At 43.4% G+C, this 22,055-nt stretch overlaps 1 protein-coding gene across 1 annotated transcript in view; it reads left to right on the top strand.

Moving 5' to 3' along the window:
* The window catches only part of cntln (centlein, centrosomal protein), a gene marked incomplete at its 5' end in the record, with an annotated part of 179,643 nt that overhangs the window by 117,733 nt on the left and 39,855 nt on the right, over window positions 1-22,055 (top strand). Inside the window, 4 exons of the mRNA XM_080722659.1 lie at window positions 2,840-2,937; window positions 9,603-9,729; window positions 13,071-13,208; window positions 15,236-15,421. Of these exons, the coding sequence (XP_080578785.1) occupies window positions 2,840-2,937; window positions 9,603-9,729; window positions 13,071-13,208; window positions 15,236-15,421 (549 nt within the window). The remainder of the gene's footprint in view (window positions 1-2,839; window positions 2,938-9,602; window positions 9,730-13,070; window positions 13,209-15,235; window positions 15,422-22,055) is intronic.

Below are 22,055 nucleotides of genomic sequence, written 5' to 3'. Positions count from 1 at the left end.
GTTGTCAGCGTTTGCGGTCGGAGACCTGGTACTCCTCGACCTCGTGTAATCGAATTCGGCATGAACACGAACAACTGCAAAAACAGACACTCACCAGTGTTTTGGCGTTTAAAGTCTCAAAAGAACTATAAGGCAGTAAAAAAAGGGCTTAAAAATGTGAAAACTTGCACCTCTACAGAGCTCAACAAACGCGTCCTACTCGGTCGCCATCTTGTCGGAACTCCAAAATAATCATCAGGAAATGGGCAAAGTTAATCGGGATCAGGAATGCGCTTTCAGGCTACACGAGCCTATGTGGTTTGCGCCTGGACTGGTAGGCCAGCGGACACCCCTGAGGGTCAAATGTTGCCTCATATGTTAGCGAAGACGAAGAGTGCCATTCTGTGTCTTTGACACAGAATGAGATAATCAAACGGGCGATTCTGCTTCATGTCCTTTTGAGGGTATAATTATTATTATTATTACTATATTGTTTTATATTTGTTTTATTTGCCAAATGCACAGCAAAAATCCAAGGTGTTTAACTCTGAGAGAGTGAAAATGAATATTACGGCTCCATTGTGTTGCAGCTGCTGCTAAATATCAATATTTACTGATAATAATACAATTTTCTGAGCATTAGCATTTTTATCATCTTCACAAGACAATGCCTGCATATTTCAACATTGTCGTTTAAATGTTTCACTTTTATTTAAACCCCCTTCACTCCCGGAGCAGGGCAAACCGATGATTAAGGTTTTTACACACTATTTTGTCTCCTTCTTTCTCTCTTGTGAAATGGTGGCACGGCTTCACCTCCCATCGAACATACCCTCTCCCTCTCCATCTTTCAATTTACACTTATCATCGTCTGAAATTGTATGTGACTTCCGACACGAATTAGCCTGCTCTCATCATTTGATCATCCACGGGGCCCCTGTCAGGGAGATGAGAAACGAGGGGTAACGGGCAGAGGGGGGGGGGGGGGGGGGGGGTTTGACTGTGGTTACCGTGGCATCATCGCCTCACTCCCAGCCTCAGCTCCTCCCCCCCCACCGTCAGTGTCACCAGACAGATTGCTACAGTCATCACACACAGGCCCGACAAGTCATGTCAAGTGACATTAAGGGTGGGAGAGGTGCGGAAGTGAGCGCAGCGGGGGTGGGGGGTGGGGGTTTGAGAGTGTGCGCTGTCCAGAGTTCCCACCAGGGACACTTGGCTTACTTTAAACCAAAGGGAGCGCACGCACATTCACATATCTGTCTGTGTCATCATGATCACACAGCAGCCATAGGGCTCTCTGTCACAACCGTTTCAAAGTGTGTGTGTGTGTGTGCGTGTGCGTGTGCGTGTGTGTGTGTGGTGTGTGTGCGCGCGTGTGTGTGTGTGTGTGTGTGTGCGTACAAGCGTGCGTGTGTGCATTTGTATGTGCATGTACTGCTCTACACAGTAGATCTCCAAGTGACACAAGAATTAAGGATGCCAATTCTGAAGAGAACACATGTATAAAGCTTTGTTAAATTAAGAATCTAATCTCACAGTGGTGAAGGACACTGTATTAAACTATGAGGTGGGGTTCCATGTAATGACTATCATTTTGACTAGATGATCAAAAATGTCTTAATGGAAGAATATGACATATGAAACTCTTTGCTTCCATAAAAGGCCCTTTTTTAACTCATTTACTGCTATTAAAAACATCGACTTTCGGGGTTGACTGCCACGTTGTCCTTACCTTTTAACGTGGGCGCGTGCGTGCACGATCTGTGCACGGATCACGCACCAGGCGTGTGTAAACCAATCACAGCTTTCAAACAAAAAAAATCACATTGAAAAAGACGCTTCCATCGCTGAGCTCCGTTAGCTGCGGTCTGATCCCGCCCCCGACCGAATACGGAAACCTGATCCGGCGGAAGCCGGAAATCAGACCGGAACGGAAGCACTTTTTCGCGGGTGATTGGAGACCGCTTGGCGATAAACAGCGATTATACTTTTAAATGTTTTATAGCGGAGAGAAACATAGGCTTTTTCTCTGGATTATCGGGGTGAGGCAGTAAATGAGTTCATACCTTTTCTGGTTTTGACATTGAGTTCACTCAAGCAAGCGGGCTTAGAAGCCGTGTTGACTGATTTACATACAATTTATTCGCAGATGCATACAGTATGTCCTACGTGGTGAGCTGTGTTTTTTTTTAATTTAAAATGATGGTCACAAAAGATCATGAAAGAATAAAACGCATACACTGTATTTGCTCCTAAGTGCTTTTATCATAATGTTCATTGGGTTGGGGGAGGGGCATTACATTGACGTTTCTCCTCATTACTCTGCTGGTCCCGTCCAGGTCCGTCCATGTTAACCTCCTTTAGCACCTTGCACCCTCCTGCTGCACGCCTAATGAGGAGACACACTGCTGCTGACCTGCTATCAGCCTGTGTCACAACGCCCCCCCACGTCTTAACACACACACACACACACACACAGCGCACACGCACACACACACACACACACACACACACACACACACACACACACACACACACACACACACACACACACACAGGCGCACAGGCATAAATACATGCATTAGCAAACTCACACACATTACTGTGTACCCTGTCCTCCCTTTTGCTCAGAAACCATCCTGACACACACACAATTAAACGCCCATCTCTCCCTTTCTTGTTAATTGTCTCTTTTTCATTCACGTTTCCTCTGTGCTTTAGCCTGTTCATTGTTTTTGTCTCTCACTTACTCTTTTCTTCTTTCCTTCCTTCGTGTGTGTGTGTGTGTGTGTGTGTGTGTGTGTGTACATGCGTGTGTGTGTGCATGTGCATGTGCGCGTGTGTGTGTTCCTTGCAGAGTTCCAGTGCAGAGGTAACGAAGCAGGCTGCAGCTAACAAAGCTCTACGAGCACAGCTCCTAGAGAGGGACGACAAACTCCGCCAGCTGCAGGACAAGTTAGAGACGCACACACACACACACACACACACACACACACACACACACACACCACCTCTCGCTCTACTCCTGTTTCCTCTCTCCCCTGCTCGGTTTTGTTTGGCTCTTCGTGCTTTTGTTTGTTGACGTTCCTTCATTGTGATGATCTGTCCTTTGCCTCTGTATCTATTTCTCTCCATTTCTCTGTATTTGCAATACCTGCTCTCTCCCCCTTCTTTCTCTCTCTCTCTCTCTCTCTCTCTCTCTCTCTCCCTCCCTCTCTCTCTCTCTCTCTCTCTCTCTCTCTCTCCTTCTTTCTCTCTCTATCTCAGAGTAGTTTTATTTTATGACTGCAACAGCAGCTTTCCAGTCATTTGTTGCATCGACTACTGTGCGGTGTTAAAGGAGTCATCCAGACCAAAACACATATAGGGTTAAATCTGTCTTTTATCATACCCCTTTATACCTGCTTTAGTCGATTTTTTTTCATAGCTGCCCCTGTTGCTAGATTTTGGCTGCCCCTATTGCTAGATTTTGCGGGCCCTCTCATAACTAACAGAGTAGATAGACTTTATACTAGTGCGGTTATTTCTTCAGCTTCAAAGTTAGTATTTATTTATTGGATTGTGTTTACACAACGTCCTGAGACCAACCAAACTGCTGTTTTGACCTCACAGGCACCCTTACTTGTCAAACGGCTTCTGCTCTGCACCAGAGCAGGGAGAGGAGAGGCTAGAAAGGGAGGAGAGGGAGGGGTCGGTTTGACAAGTAAGGGTGACTGTGAGGTCAAAACAGCGGTTTCGTTGGTCTCAGGACGTTGTGTAAACACAATCCAATAAAAAAATACTAACTTTGAAGCTGAAGAAATAACCGCACTAGTATAAAGTCTATCTACTCTGTTAGTTATGAGAGGGCCTGCGAAATCTAGCAACAGGGGCAGCCGAAATCTAGCAACAGGGGCAGCTATGAAAAAAATGGAATAAAGCAGGTATAAAGGGGTATGATAAAAGACAGACTGGTGGCAGTGATGTCAGACTTGGTGCTCTATCGGTGACATCATTTTGAAGGCAGAGGAGAACTCTGCCCCCAGAGCATTTTCTGTCCCTCGCTATTTCAACAGATCCGAGACAAAAATAACGACTAAAGTATAATTCTAACACTTTCCTTTCAACAACAAAGAGAAGAAAAATGTGTAAATAGTAAAAATAGTAAAACGATTCACGGAAACTGGGGGCAGAAATTCTCCTCTGCCTACAAAATGATGTCATACTTAACAGCCCCATAGCAGTGTTTCTCAAAAGGGAGGACGTGTACCCCTAGGGGTACGCAGAGGTACTAGGGGGTACTTGAGAGAAAATGGAAAATGGAAACATTTATTTTACTGTTATGTTTAAATTAATGATAAAATATTGACAAATTTATGTTAACTCATCTAGTGCCTTTCGCGTGATGTCACGCGATAAGTACTAGAGTACGTATAGTGCCGAATGCGTGATGTCGCGCGAAAAGTAATACATTACTGTAACGGCGAGTAAAAATACCTAGTACAATGGCCGACGCTCCGGAGACGAAATCCGCGCTGATTTGTCATCATCACGGCTCCACGAGCACACAATAGTCATCCCATAACATTGAGGTGGACGGCCGATCTCATCTTTAATGTCCATTATCTCAAAACAACACTTTAGAAGCGAAGATGGAGGCAGATGCTCGCTTATAAAACACATGTATAAACGCTCCTATGCAATCCAGCATGGCACCACGTAAACAATGATCGGTTCCGTCGCAGGATCCGATGACGTCAGACCGGAAGTACTTCCGGTCTAGACTTCTGGCCTTCAAAATAAGACAATGGCCGTTAATGGGGCCGGGAGGGGGCACTCTGGACCCCCTAATCCGTTAATGTCCTGGGCTCTGGATGAGTTAATGTGTTGCTCCGTAAAGCTTTAAACCAAATCTGACGGTCGCTTATCTCCCGATTTAGGGAGTCTTACTGTTTACTGTTATTGAATAAAAAACAGCCTACTTAATTTTATTTATTTTCAACATATTGACTTAAAAAGTGGACTTCTGATGTGAGTATTTTCTAGTCAAAATGTTGTTGTCGATTAAAGGGGGTACTTGGATTCATATAATCCGAAAAAGGGGGTACTGAAGCCCAAAAAGTTTGAGAACCATTGCTAGATAGAACTTGACCAAACAAATAAAGAAGTAATAGATTGGTACCATTCAACTTCAATATATGACATTTAAACTTCAAAAGGATCAGAAGATCCGAGCACTCAAAAAATGTGTAGGAGAGGAAATAAAGTTAAATCAAATTTGATTCTCTAAAAATGCCTACATGTTTTGACCGGTTATGGTCTTCATCATGGCGAGATGGATCTCCTCTTCCTCTCTAAGTCTACATTCCCACTGATCCTAGAATCACCTTCAATACACTTTTAAGACATTTCTTTTTATCTCCTGTGAGCACCCGGTTGGCTTCTGTGTTTTTTCTCTGCACAACATAACTTAAATTATACAATGCACAAGCAAACAAGTAAATATAAAATACAAACAAACTGAACTACCAAATTAAGGTGAGCTTGCAGATCTGCTATTATTCATGAACATTTTGAAAATGTTTCGCTGTACATTGAGTAAAAATAATTACGACAGGTTAAAATTGGATACATTGGCTGAATAATTGCGGATAATGATGTCGTCACACAAGTCAAGTACATGACTAATACATCGATCAGGCTCTACATACTGTAGCTAGATATGGACAGAGGCGCTTCTACTACATGTACACGTATGCAAATAGAACTAAATGGAACCTTATGGTTCAATTGTACTAATACCAAATGGACCCATTGGCTTCCATTTGTACACTTTCAGAGTTATTTTACAATATACTCTCTCTTGATCTGTCTGTCTGTCTCTCTCTCCCTCTCTCTCTGTGTATGCTCTGCTGTCTTTGCAGTTCCCATCTGCTGTGTTTGATTCCACCGTGTGGCAGCACTCTGTCTGCTATACTCCGCATCTGCAGTCTCTCTTTCCCTCCTCCTCAGTCATCTGTGTGTGTGTGTGTGTGTGTGTGTGTGTGTGTGTGTGTGTGTGTGTGTGTGTGTGTGTGTGTGTGTGTGTGTGTGTGTGCGTGTGCGTGCGTGCGTGGTGTGTGTGTTTGCGTGTGTGCTTCTGTTTCTTGATTGAATGAATAAGAGCATTAGTTTGTCTATGTTTGCATGTTGGTATTGTCTCAGCATGCTTAATCTGTGTGTGTGTGTGTGTGTGTGTGTGTGTGTGTGTGTGTGTGTGTGTGTGTTGCGCTCACAGTTGTCCTGTAGCCTACGTCTTCTAGTGCAGTGAGCACAGAGGAGCTGATGTGGAGTGCTGATCAAAGCAGCGTATTGATTTGGTGTGTGTGCGTGCATGGGTGCGTGTGTTCGTGTGTTCGATCATTTGTGCACCGTGACACTAAAACCCACACAGCACCTCCGCTCGGGCCCGTGGGCCACAAGTCCTTAATGACTTCTAGAGCGCGCCTACTGTACGGTTCAATAAATTACATATACTTTCAAGAAATTATAATAAAAAGTACAGCTATTGTCTTGGGGCTTGACACGATCAAAGACTTGAACAATAGCATAAAATACCAATGCGTTATCATTATCTGTATACTGATACTGAAGAAACTAGGCACACATCTAACTTAGTTCTCTCTCTATCTATCTCTCTCTATCTATCTCTTTATATCTCTCTATCTCTCACATACACACACACAGCCCTCCTGGTGTTGTGAATTGTGTCGCCCTCCGTGGCTCTGTCATGTTCAATAATGCAGCCCGGGTGTTGTGTACAATCACAGTGGCGATGTGTTTGTGTGTGTGACCGGATCACAGACAGACAAGAGTGCACAACATCCCTCTGCTGTCTCCTCAGTTTCCGCGACAACACCAGCCTCTCTCCGGGCTCTCTTTGCACACACACACAAACACACACACACACACACACACACACACACACACACACACACACACACACACACACACACACACACACACACACACACACACACACCTTGCCATCTCTCTAGCCCGCCGGTCTCCACAGAGGGAGCCCCTTCTCAGAATGAAAGACATGTCTAGACGTCTCTAAAATATACATCTCAGTGTGCTCACACACACACACACACACACACACACACACACACACACACACACACACACACACACACACACACACAATGTGCAGGGCTGCCTTTTGCCTTAAAAGAGAGAGAGTGAAAGGGAGAGGGGAAGAAAAAAAAGAAGAGAAATGAATTTCAAAGTACACCGGTGTGTCCTCAGTCAATATCCGGCACCGGGGCTCTGTCTAATTCATGAAGCTGCTGCCTTTCATCTCCCGCTCTGTTGTCTATCAGCCACATGCACGCTCCACAATGTGCCTTTCCTTAACGGCGCATGCAGGCGCTCCGTTCACGAGCGGCATATGCGCGGAGACGTGACGCTAACGGAGCACTCCAGCGCACATCATTACAATACACATGTTTGATGAGCAATATCGCCAACAAGCGCAGAACAAAGGGAACGACATGTAGGCAGCTGATCAGGATTCTCTCTCTCTCTCTGATTCTTTTTTTTTGTACTCCACTAGAACGCTCATAAATAGAGATCATGCCAGATATATCCACCATTCTTTTTTATCATAGTGCTGCTAGTGGAAGAGGGGGCATCTAAAATAAATGTAGATCTAATTGGCATTACCATCGAGGTCAGAGGGGTGTGCGTGTGTGCGTGCTTGCGTGCACGTCTTTAAGTCAACACCCAGCCAGCCTGCCATCTTCCAAGGGGATGGGGGGTGTTCAATATGGGTTTTCTCATTAATGGCCCAAATCCATGGAGGAATCCCTCCTGCGTTAACCCTACTCTCTCTCATAGGCCAGACTACCTCTCTCCCTCTCATTTCATTTAATGTCACTCCAATAAGGACAAGCTCACATTTATCTCGGCGGTTGCACCCTCAGGCACTCCGCTTCACCTGGGGAGGCAGGGACATTTACTTAAAAGAAAAGCTGCTTGCCATGCGCTTGCGTCATCTGTTTATTTAGAACATGCTGTGTGTGTGCCCTTGCTCGCGTGTGTGTGTGTTAGTGTTTGTGAGCATGCATTCACCTGCATGCGTGGTCATATTTGTATCTGTATGTGTGTGCCTGGGTGTATGCGCCAGAGCGAAAACCAGCTTAAAAAAAAGAAAGAAAAAGAAATAAGAAGCATATTAATTAACAGCATTCTTATGATCTTTATTCCATTTGTTCCAATCCCCTATAGCATACACAGCCATGAGAAAACGCCTGGTGTTTGCCTTTTATGGAAAACAGTATTAACCATACAGTACACAGTACACACACACACACACACACACGCACACACAAAGAGACTTGGGCACACTGTGCTGGAATATTAAACACGTCGACACCAGCAGTTATTGAAATCTGAAGTGACAAGCAATGCATGTTTGTAACCGTGAAGACACAAGTGAGAACACAGCAACACAGGGAGCGTGGATGTCTTCATGAGAATAATACTCTCATATAACAAACACAAGCACTTTATCAAATGATCTATTCCCTTCAGATCCCTCGTTCCCTAAACCAGAGAACCCCCACCCCCAAACTCTCTCTCTCTCTCGTTGTACATGGCTGGTGTAGCACTTAGCCGAGTGACACTGAAAATGATAAACATTTAAAGGCCTTGGTTGCGCTCGTTCAAGCCGTGTCGCCGCAGATACAAACTGTCATTTGTCAAAAGAGGCTCCCTGGCTTTCTCACACACACACACACACACACACGCACACACACACACACACACACACACACACACACACACACACACACACACACACACACACACACACACACACACAGAGCGCGCAGCGCATGGAATCCTCTGCAGAACACGCGTCCTAATATATGCCACTTAGAATTGGAAATTATACATGGGCTCTCATTCCAACCCCCTCCTCCTCCTCCCGTAGCAGCATGCTAGTGTATTTAGTTGTCATAATGAGCTGTCACGCCTGATGCACTGCACAGGGACACTGTGCCTGCCGGTACTGTGAGTTTGTGTGTGCGTGCGTGCGTGTGTGTGTGTGTGTGCCTTCAGTATGTGTGCACATCTGTATTTCTGCAGGCAGTCAGTCACCCAGTTCATTTGTACACGTGTCTGTGTGTTTCCATACATTTGACACGTCTGTGTCATATCCTCTGGTAGGGCTGTCACAATTATTACATAATCGTCTAATCGCAATTATTTTTCATAATCGTCATAATCGTTTCCATTTTGAAAAATGTTCATATATTTTTTTAATGTAAAAAAATAGTGGAAATAGCAGATCTACAAGCTCACAACGCGTCGCATCGCGACGCGTTGTGAGCTTGTAGATCGGCTATTTCCACTATCAATGTTCTTTTTTAAGTATAAAGTTATCAAATATGTCAGTAATTTCTTTGTATATTTAGGTTATGTGTCATATCTACCATGAGCAACTTCAAAGCCTAAAAGCCAAACATAAATGTCATTGTCAACGACAAAGACACAATTAAATCGTTAATCGCAATTATTTGAGTGACGAATAATCGTCATGTAAAATGTCATAATGGTGACAGCCCTATCCTCTGGGCTTGTGCTTGTGCTTCCAGGGTGAGTCATGTGGAGAGGGATGCCACCATGAAGAGGCAGCTGCTGGAGGACCTGAAGACGAGGCTGAAGTTCTTCCAGGAAACGGAGAAAAGCTACCGAGGTCAGGTGGAGGAGCTGGAGAGGAAGGTACGCAGCACACGCACGCACGCACTGTCTTGACACATCGCAGCTGGCACCGTCAGATGGCGTCCAATTAGCACACAGCTCATGTGGGAGGATGACGGGGACGTGGTGGTGGTGGTAGTGCTGCGCTCAGCGTTTCTCACAGTCTGAGGATCTGAAGTCACCTGGAGGTCTGGGAGGACCAGGAAATGGTAGCAAACATTTAGTCCTGTTTGTACAGGGCAGGCTTTATTTTGTACCGTTTGCCTTAACTGTTCTGTCATCACTTGGTGGCTGTCTCCCAAACAGTCACACCTTCACAATAAAGTGTCAACCGTTTACCTCCCAATGCAGCTTATTTTACACAGGAAATAGGTGTAACTTAACCATAATGTTAGAACTTAAAGGAGTAGTTCACCCCCAAAATTCAATTGATTACTCATGCCATAGAGACTCGAGTTCAATACCAAATGTGATAGCACTTTATAATGAAGTACCTCAATAAAGGCTAATTAAGAGCTAATAAGGCACTTATTAACAATGAATTAACAGCTAATAAGGCACATTAAGTCCTAATAGTGCATTTATAAACCCTTTACTTATTATGAGATCAATTAACACTAACAAATCCTTAATAAAATCTTTATTATAACAGTATAAACAACAACAAGTCATTAATTAAGCCTTTATTAACACTTTATTAGGCAATTCAAAGCCACCTATTCTAAAGTGGGAACACATCGGGTACACCCGCCACTCTGACATGTCGGAAAGGAGACATGTCAGAGTGGCGGGTGTACCCGATGTGTTCCCACTTTAGAATAGGTGGCTTTAAATTGCCTAATAAAGTGTTAATAAAGGCTTAATTAATGACTTGTTGTTGTTTATACTGTTACATTAATTAAGCCTTTATTAACACTTTATTAGGCAATTTAAAGCCACCTATTCTAAAGTGGGAACACATCGGGTACACCCGCCACTCTGACATGTCTCCTTTCCGACATGTCAGAGTGGCGGGTGTACCCGATGTGTTCCCACTTTAGAATAGGTGGCTTTAAATTGCCTAATAAAGTGTTAATAAAGGCTTAATTAATGACTTGTTGTTGTTTATACTGTTATAATAAAGATTTTATTAAGGATTTGTTAGTGTTAATTGATCTCATAATAAGTGCATAGTAAAGGGTTTATAAATGCACTATTAGGACTTAATGTGCCTTATTAGCTGTTAATTCATTGTTAATAAGTGCCTTATTAGCTGTTAATTAGCCTTTATTGAGGTACTTCATTATAAAGTGCTACCCTTTCGCATTCCTAAGACAAAAATGTGATTATAGTAAATGTACCCCCATTGATTCCAGATGGGGAACCAAATCCTTGGCCCTTGATGGGGGCCCAAATGCATGGCACTGGATGGGGAAACTGTCAGGGTACTTTTCTGTTTTTTCGTCTTAGGAATGTGACAAAAAACAAAAATTATTATTGAACTGAAGTCTCCATGGCATGAGTAATCAATAGAAAAAAAGTCATTTTGGGGGTGAACTACTCCTTTAGCATGTGTGTTTGGGGGAGAGAGAGAGAGAGAGAGATTTGTGGTGATATTAATGAACTGCTGTGTCAAGATGTCTGATGAAATTTATATTTTCCAGTCTTTGTCATTAAATATTGAACAAAACCAGCAATTAACAGACTAACGCAACACCTGACACAGAGATATGCGTACCAAAACTACATGCAGACTTCAACCTCCTCAACTGTGATTACAGATGGCACTAACGTGAAAAATGCAGCATGAGAACAGCCACGTAGCTGTTTAATGTCCCCATCCGCCTATTGGTCATTATGTGGGTTCTTGCTGTCACCAATTGTGTAATAAAAGCTTCTGTACTTTATTGACTCCACAACAACACCCTTGCTGGGTCTGCTGCTTGCTGTGCTTTTAAATCAAAGTCTTATAACTTTGGACCGTTGAACCACATCTCTCTCTCTGCTGGTGTTACAGTCCTGTAGCTAGAAACACCCACCGTCCGTCTGGGCTATAGGACTGCAACAACAGCTACAGATACCATAGCCTACAGGGACCAGGACTGCGACTACAGATCCCATGTATAGCCTGTGGCAAAAATGCTAATAAACAGCTCAAATGTGAGAAAAGTGGAGAATCGGCTTCCTCACTCATCCCTGTATATGCTAATGGTCAATGCCCATGTGCAATTTCAGATCCATTAGTTAACCCACTGAGGAAAAGTATCCATGAGTACAGACAAATAAATGTAATAATACTAGGACTAGAATAATAGTAGCATAGTAGGGAATAGGGATGCACCGTATCTTATCTGTATCGGTATCGGGTCCCGATATGACTTAATTAAGTCATATTGGGATATTGGATATCGGACACGACGTCACCGATCCTAGTCACAGATCAAAAATAATAATAAAAAAAGTCTCTGGCTTATAAATATGCAATATAATCAATTGTAAGCCCATAACCAAATCTTTTAGCATTATTAAATATACAATATCCCACAATCTTATCCAGCTAACCTTTTTTGTCGCTCCCCCACTCTTGAGTCGAGACACGTTGCCATTGCATTTTGCACTCAATTGCACTGATTGCACTCTGTTATTTGAACTGCCTATCCTCCAATTAATACATGGCTTTAATTGAAAGGTGATGCATTTTTTTATATTGCTACTGTATGTAGCCTACTGTATCAGGTATCGGTAAGTATCGGGAAATATCCAAATGTATATATCGGATCGGATCGAAATTGAAAAAAACTGTATCGGTGCATCTCTAAGTATGAAGTAGGATAGGAGAGTAGGATAGGATAATGTAGATCTTACAATAATAAAATGTGTACTTTCATAGGGCTTTCACTATCACCTTCCATTTTACTTTACTCCACTTCAGAATGTCTGGGTGCACTCATTTTAGGACAACCACTACCCTCAGTCACATGGTATTAAATGAAATGGAAACTGTGCCCAGCCGGTATGTTAATGCCTGCATGTCCAGTAGCCCATAAACTAGCAGAGGTGTTGTTATTACTTCCGTTCAGTGAGTATATTGAGAAAAGTTTCTCAGTGTTTTTTACTGTGCATTCCTGGAACTTTCCAGGGAGCTGAAATTCCATTCCACTGGAAGTTCACCACCTACTGAACTATGGAGTGGTTTAAGACACAAACTACTGTATGTACTGTATGTGACAACAAACCTTTAGATATATTGAGGTACATAAATTCAAGTAGTTTAGGGGTGAGATATGTTTTGATTTGTTTAATGACACCTTGGTTTTGTTTTATTTCAAACTAATACTCCAAGTAAAGCAAAACTGATGAGCAAAATGTCCTCCTGTCTCCAGGTGAAGATGCTGTCAGAGGAGGCTGTTAACAGGAAATCCTTGGTGGACTCTCTGAAGAGGAGGCTGAATGTGGCCAACACAGAGAAGAGCCAGTGTGAGGCCTCCTGCACCAAACTGAAGCAAGACCTGGATAAAAAGGTTAGAGCAGGGTTCTTCAACAGGGGGTCCGGGACCCCTAGGGGGTCCTCAGAGTTAATACAGGGGGTCCTCCAAATCATTGAGTGATAGAAACTTTCTTTTCTTCTTTTTTAACCAATTGAATTCTGAGAACTTTAGCCAAAAAGAGCAGATCTACAAGCTCACAACGCCGAGCTTGTAGATCGGCTATTTTTGGCAAGAGGTTTGGTATAGAGGGGAAAAAGAGCAGAATAAGTACAGAGTGAAAGGTCAAGTATATTAAGTATTGACGGTTCAAGTGGTTAAATATCTGAAAACGCAAATTGACATGAATCCAAAATACACTGATGATTGTGCTGTCAAATGATTAAACTATATGGAATCTATGAAAAGGTTGTGGGGGTCCCTGCTTCATCTCTCTCTCAACTAAGGGGGTCCTTGGCCTGAAAACGTTGAAGACCCCTGGGTTAGAGGAACAGCCATCCATCCATCTCTCCCTCCCTCCCTCCATCCACACAATTCATCTCCATGTGCGCAGTTTGAAACATATGGTCTGATTGCTGTTTTGAACGGTATCCAAGTCATCCAAAATGCATCATTGCTTCAAGTCAAAGACATTTAACATCCTCCATAACAGAACTATTTTGGAAGGCATTATTACTCATTTAATGTGGTTAGCAAAAACTGCATTTGTTTTATTCATGCAATGTATAGTAAGAATATTGAATTACAATGCAATATAATGCCTCTCATGGCTCATCTGCCTTGCTTTTTTATTCCTAAACTGTGCCTCGCAGTATATACAGTACGGTACTAAGTTGGCAAAAATCTCCATGCGACATTTTGGTGAAATGGATCAATTCATCATCATATCTATACTATAATTTTGCGAATGTCTGTCTGAGTGAGTGAGTGAGTGAGTGAGTGTCTGTCTGTCTGAAACAGCGTTTCTCCTCGGTGGCTGGAGCAATTGATCTGAAATCGCATCACCATAAGCATATGAACACACCTGACATAACTGTGAAGCCCGTTTGTCACTTTCACAAATCGTATGCTGTATATTAGCATTTTTATGGTGCATCTATATCTATTTAGCCTACAGTACCTTTTGTGACCACACATGTTAAGGGAGGGGCGCTGTTGTTCAGGCCATGCACAATCACACACAAACCCACACACACACACACACACACACACACACACACACACACACACACACACACACGCACACACGGGGGGGGGGGGGTGTGCAGGCAGGCGGGCGGGCGGGCTACATATTAGCATGCAAGCACCAGTTAAAGTTACTTTCCATCCCTCATATACTGTGTGCACAGTGCACATCCCATAACCCACACACTGCACATCATTTCGGAGCTCATATCTTTGAACGGGTAAGGGCTAGTTTATATATATTTAAGCGTTCCTGAAATGAGACTGGACTGGTGATGGTTCTCAGCCTACCTGTGTGTTGTGTTGTGTGGTGACAGGAGCAGGGGTGTTGCACCAAATTCTGGGCCCTGGGTGCACGGATTTACTGCGGGCCCCCCATGAATGTTCTTCATAGGGGGAGGGGGTTTAACCCATTTAGACTGGGAAAGCATTATTTTGTGCTTTAACTATTGAAAAATAGCAGATATACAGTACAAGCTCACAGCGCGTGCTGCGAGCTTGTAGATCTGCTATTTTCGAAAAATCGTGAACTTGTGCAAGTCTTTGAATATTTCAAGGTTTTTTTTTTTACCGGTATGTTTTTATGTCAGTGGTGCTCAAACTTTTTCATGTGAAGGACCCCCAAAATGATATGTATTTGGCCACAAACCCCCATCTCAAATTATTTAGTTCCAGGCAGTGACCCCCTAGAAGCAAAATTTGAGTTAAAAATATATTCAAAGATTTGCACACATTTTCACGACTTTTCAAAAATAGCGGATATACCAGCTCACAGCGCGGCACCTAGCTAAAGTATAAAATAATGAAGGCCCCTCCACCTTGGACCCTAAAGTAACTCAGTCCCACTTCCCTCCCCCTTGTGACGCCCCTGGCGACAGGAGCAGCGTGTGGAGGCCCTGCATGCTCGCCTGGGGGCCAGTGAGAGGTCCATGGCTGAGCTGGAGAACACTGCCACCAGGCAGATGGAAGGACTGGCCCAGCAGAGCTCACAGGCCTTAGACACCCTGCACAGACAGCTGGGCCTGGCCCACTCCCAGCTGGAGCAGCTCCACGCCTTCGTCAAGGTAAGCTTAATGACTTGGTTCTGTTTCTGTGACATTGTGTCATGGCTACACGGAGCTGGATATTTCTGAAGCTAGACATTTTTTTGTGCTGTTGGGACTTGCAGCCACATGAAGCTGGATATTTCGGCCGCGAAGCTGGATATTTTTTAAACCGGATAAATAAGTGAAGACATTGAAAAATATCCGATTCACTGGATCCGTGTAGACAGGGAACCCGGATATCTCTGAAGACTTTACTGTGTGTGCTTGTTAGACCTAGATATCTTTGTCGTGTGGACCTAGATATTTTTGGATATCTGAAAAACCAGGATATATGAAATATCCAGCTCTGTGTGGACCTAGATATTTTTCTATGTGGATTTCTGAAAAACCAGGATATATGAAATATCCAGCTCTGTGTAGCCATAAAGAAGCATTATTTAGAGGAGTAGAGTGTGCACGCTCAACTTAAACATGCTTCTTCTTATGCATCTACATGTAGATGACTTTGTAATGGCATGTGACCTTTAGCGGTAATCTTACGTGGTTCTTGTTTCTGATCATGTTGCAATAGAATAGACAACATGCCTGTCATTTCTCCAATTCTGTTTTTGCATACCCTAAATCAGACACACAATTCCCTAAACAACCATTGTGTGTCATGGAGTAATACAAATTGACATTGACTAATACTGTAGAATTCTTGGATACTAGAACACGAGTTACATTTAAAATCTATCTTTAACCACTGACATCAATGTTAATAATGATCTGAAAAGTATTTTATATATACATAATGTCTAGAGGGCTGTGTGTGTATGTGGGAGTGTGTGTGTGTGTGGGTGTGGGTGTGGGTGTGGATGTGTGGGTGGGTGTGTGGGTCGGTGGGTGTAGGGCACCACTGTCAGCATACTGCATGCCCAGCGGGAATGGGCTCTGTTGTCTCCACCTATAGGTCTAATCCATCACCTTGTGTTTATGCTTGTGCTCACGCATGTGTGCGTGTGTGTGTGTGTGTGTGTCTGGCAGGGCTCGATAAAGGCCCTGTCCATCAACTCTACTGAGCTGACATCTGCCTATCAAAGGGGAGGGAATGGCTTGGAAAAGATAGATAGTGGTGGCAGTCTATTTAACGAATGTGCACACTCGCACGCGTGTGCGCGCGCACACACACACACACACACACACACACACACACACACACACACACACACACACACACACACACACACACACACACACAGAGAGAGAGAATGATGCATATCCACTCACAACAATGCACATGCACACTCAAACCAACAAATTCACATGCATCCAATTGCACACTCACACAGACACTCAACTCAAATAAAACATAAAAACAGGAACAAATGATACCCTGGCAGTTCTGGGTTGTCCATTAAAATCATATGTGATTGTTTCGAATTGTCCATTAAAATCATATGTGATTGTTTCGAATTGTCCATTAAAATCATATGTGATTGGCTGACCAATGTCCTTTACAATTGTAAATCAGCACACTTTAACAATTAAATGCGGTCCTGATCAACAGCTTCATGAAATCAAATCATACATAATATTAAATGGCATTTAACCTAACCACATCAACAATAAACAAACTGTAGAAACGGTTTGTTAGACTAGAAAGTGGTTACGAAGACAACACAGCTTAGCTGTTCATATTATTAAATGACTGTTACTAATGATAATTCAGGTACTGTAGGTTAAAAAAATAGACACCTGGTATGTTCCTATAGCGGAACCTCATCATACATTATCACGCAAATAAACCTAATCACACTATGTCTATGCACATGTCACCTGTGTGTCTTTTCTCCTTCCATTCCCATAACCCTGGTTTGAGCTGACGGGGACATTTTCTGTCTGTCTGTCTGTCTGTCTGTCTGTCTGTCTGTCTGTCTGTCTGTCTGTCTGTCTGTCTGTCTGTCTGTCTGTGTGTGTGTGTGTGTCTTCCATTCCCATAACCATGGCCATTGTCTAGTTGTTGAGGATTCACATCATTGTTTGTCTCCCTGTGGCTTCTGTGATCCCTGCACGAATAACAGCCAGCCGTCTGATTGGACAGCCTGACGTCCAGAGGAGATTTACTCCTGTCATGTATTGATCAGGACCGGGGGGCTGCGTGTGCATGTGCGTGTGCGTGCAAGACTGAGGTGGGGTGGATGTCTGTGTGAGAGAGAAGTTTGTGCGTGGGTGTGTGTCTCCGAGTTTCTCTTTGTGTATGTGTGTTTGTCGCACGCACACGTGCGTGCGTGCGTGTGTGTGTGTGTGCGCGTGCGCGCGTGTGTGCGTGCGTATGTGTGTGAAAGACAGGAAAATATTGTGTGTGCACAACTGCACGAAAAAAACTAGGAGAGATGACGCGTGTGTGTGTGTGTGTGCGTGCGTGCGTGCGTGCGTGCGTGCGTGCGTGCGTGCGTGCGTGTGTGTGTGTGCGCGTGCGTGCGTGTTTTATTGTGAACCCCTTTGGCCCCCACACACGCCCCAGGCCATAAGCACTGCTGTTGAACTGCTAAACAGTGGCCCTGCCTCATGCAGCTACACACACACACACACACACACACACCACAGTAACACTCACACACTGTTAACACTTCAGCCTACTGGACATGTACTTTGATTACTTGAAAAGATTAAAGATGCTACTCTATTACATAACAGAAAAATGTATGATTTACTTCTTCGTGCTAAAGGACTCTCATACATGCCTTCTCCTGGTTCTGCTCTGATCAGTGCAGTACAGTACTATTATCACACTGCATGTATCACTTCTACATAGCTGTTTTACATTGTGACTCATTATAATTACCCTTTAGCAGAGCTAAATCATTCTCTCCTCAATAAGTGTCTTTGTGATTTTGTGTGTGTGTGTGTGTGTGTGTGTGTGTGTGTGTGTGTGTGTGTGTGTGTGTGTGTGTGTGTGTGTGTGTGTGTGTGTGTGTGTGTGTGTGTGTGTGTGTGTGTGTGTGTGTGTGTGTGTGTGTGTGTTGTAGCCAGTTATTAAAGGGGGTGCACTTTAGTTGCTCATTTGATCTCCATTGCCATGTCCTAATCCTCTCCCTGTCTAAATTGGCCCTCTGGCTACACTGATTGTGGCACAGGGCCTTGCCAGACTAACACGCGCACACACACACACACACACACACACACACACACACACACACACACACACACACACACACACACACACACACACACACACACCCTCTGTCTCTCCCAGGGCTGAGAATGAGTGATAAATTCAGCCCTTAATCTCTTTCTGGATTATTCCACATGCAGGGTTTAGGTCAATTGAATGTAACCCTTGACTAGCGACAGTGAATATCTATTAGGCTGTAAATAAAAGAATAGGATCGCAGGCTGTTACTTAATGAGCTGTGTATTCCTTCAGGGAAACATAGCTCTCTGATCACACACACACACACACACACGCACGCACACGCACACACACACACACACACACACACACACACACACACACACACACACACACACACACACACACACACACAAAACAGGCTAAATCTTCCCCCCTACTTCATCAAGGTGCAGACCGTGGCTGGGATATCACCTCCTATTTCATCTGCACCTTTTTCCCCCACAAAATGGAGGTGTCGAGCCATCTATGAGTGTGGTTCTACCATCTGGCTGTAAAATTGGTTGCACAAATTATATCACCGGTTGCTGCAACTTGAATACACAGGATTCTCTGATTAATTTATTTATGGAAATGTGACCATCTAAACCAGTGGTTCTCAAACGTTTTCATTTCAAGGAACCCAACATTAACATCTCTTTGGCCGTGGCGCCCATTTGAAAATATTTTATGCAAGAGAAAATCTTCATATCAAAAAACATTCATATTTCTTTCATATTGAAAATAGCAGATCTACAAGCTCAAACGATGTCACGATGCAACATGTTGTGAGCTATGGGCTATTTTCAAATCGCTGATGAATATAAGGTTAAAGTGGTGGTGATTTCAACACTATGTCTAATTTAGCTGGGGACTCTAAGAACCACTGCTCTAAACAAACAATGTCCTCTGGTGCTGTGCAGAATGCCTGGCCTACAAATCAGAGTGGAGTAAATCGTTCCTTACATCCACAATGAAGTAAATGCTTAAACCTCTCCTTTTTTACCCTTAATTCCTTAATTATGTATTGCCCATGTGTATTGCAGTACATATCACAATCCCATTAGCCAACAAAATAATCATTTTGTCAGCATTGTTAACTGGTCTACACCCTGAGGAATGTGTAATATCGGTGGATTATTAATATTTTTGTGATGGAGAATTGGAGATCGGTGTGTAGCCTTCATTATTTTAAATTAAACTGTTAAACTGTTCTTTTCTTATATACGAACAGAACTGGCATTAATTGAAAGAAACTGATCCTCTTGTTTTGTTGTTTTTACACCATATGCGTTCTATTTCAACCGCGTGCGTGCGTGCGTCCATCCAGTTTGTTACCAGCTAATCTCCGCCGCCGTTGGCCCAGTCGCTGCCAAAATGAGCACACACACTCCCTGGATACCAATTCAGAATCTCTGCCACAGATTTTTCAAATGGCCCTGTTCTAGCGCCACCATGAGGCCGATGTTTGCAAAACACATTTCTGTACACTGCTCTTAGAGATTTTGTCCACAAATCCTACAAATCGGTAGACAGTATCTTTATAGTCATGTGATCAACATGGATCTGTCAGATTTTCCATATTCCATCCTGATTGGCTACAATTGGCTTCCGAAGTTTGCAGGATTGCTCCGTTTTCAACAAAATGCCTCAAATCATGAACACAGCGTGCAATCTCAGTGAAATTGGGCGGAAGAAATGCAACTTCAGATTTTTCAAATCAGCCTCATGGTGGCGCTATAACAGAGCAATTTGTGTTTTTATCTTTATCTCCACTGATAAGTGGAAAACTTTGTATGTGCACTCCCTAGAGGCTAAGGATAAACCTTTGCCCTGCATTTTTCACATTTGCCTTTTATTGCGCCACCAGGAGGACAACTTATGTAAAACACATTTTTTGCTATAACTCCATCAGATTTTCTCCAACAATCATGCAAATCAGTACACAGTATCTCTATAGTCATGTGATCAAGTCCGATCCGTCTAATATTTCATATTCCATCCTAATTGGCTATATTGGCTTCCAAAGTTTGCAGGATTGCTCCGTTTTTGAACAAAATGCCTCAACTCATCAACACAGCTTGCTATTACCGCGCAGCTTACCGTGAAATTCGCCACACATATTCCCACTACGTCAAGGAACAAATGCTACCCTTTTCACATTGGCCTGTTATAGTGCCACCAGCAGGTAGACTTTAGCAAAACACATTTTTGGAACACAATGCCAAATCATGCATGCAGCGACTGCCATGAAATGTCTAAGATTGGCGAACAACACATGCCACCAACACATGGCCTATTATAGCACCACCAGGACGCCTGGCCTGGTGGAGACCTCTGCTCGGAAGAGCGCTGCTTCTAGTTGGTGTTTCGGTCTTAACTCGGCATCTCTATCTGATTTCACTAATATCTAAACAGCATTAACTCATACAGGGCCAGATTTCCAAAATATGAATATGAATGTGCGCTTATAACGCCAGGAAATAGCTATTTTGTATCCCCCCAGACCACCTTAACCAGACCACCTTAACGAATGCACGTTCACCATACCATACCACCAGATGACCACTAGAGACCACCATACACCATACACTGACATGGTCCCATGTTAAGCCTGTTTAAATCCACATAACAGGATGAGACGCTGACTTGGTCCTCATTGACTTAACATGGACGGGCCGCCGGTCACCATTTCAGCTCAATACTGTTCAATTCGTGCTTGATCGTCTCAAACCACCATTGGTATGGGCATCGGGACGTATATAGATGCCACACAGAAAGTTTCAGAATCAAAATCCGACCTAGTGAAGCTACGTGAGGGTCGGATGGTTGCATTGAGGCTAACGCTAGCAGAGGCCTGTTGTCAACAGGAAGCCCTGGTTTAAAGGTGACGTCATAATCGTATCCTTTTTTTTCACGGTTTACGTGTGGACATTAGCTGAGGTAAGCTAACCATTTCGCTCCGTCTATAAACACATATTAAAAGCTTAAACAATGCTTTTATATAAAAGTCGCTCCGAGTCGCTCGGCACCAAACGCCATAGTGAACTAGTCGCTCGTAAAGTCGCCCGGCGCTAACTGAGTTAACAATCTGCACTCCCACACACACACGCACGCACGCACGCACACGCACGCATGCACGCACGCACACACACACACACACACTAGGCCTGTGCAAAAAAATCGATTCACTATATTATCGTGATGTTAATGCTGGCGATTCAATTAATCGATTTTCAAAGTTCAGAATCGATTTCCCGATTTTATTTATTTATATATAAAAAAATAAAAAAAATTAAGGCGAAATTAACCTGAAGGTGAATTTGGTGAAATAACCACTTTCAGTCAGAGTAAGTACAGGTCCTAAAGGAACAGTTTTAGGTCATGAGGATGTCATGTTATGGCTAAAGCTAGCACAGTGCTGTAGGCCTGCAGCACAGCCATTCTTTTATGACTGTTGTGTTCTGTGTTTTCTGGCATCTTGACCAGGAACATGTT

Source organism: Nannobrachium achirus (assembly GCF_963921795.1).
Source record: "Nannobrachium achirus genome assembly, chromosome: 3".
Lineage (NCBI taxonomy): Eukaryota > Metazoa > Chordata > Actinopteri > Myctophiformes > Myctophidae > Nannobrachium > Nannobrachium achirus.
The sequence above is the reverse complement of the archived record's forward strand: the minus strand, read 5'-3'. Positions and strand labels throughout refer to the sequence as shown.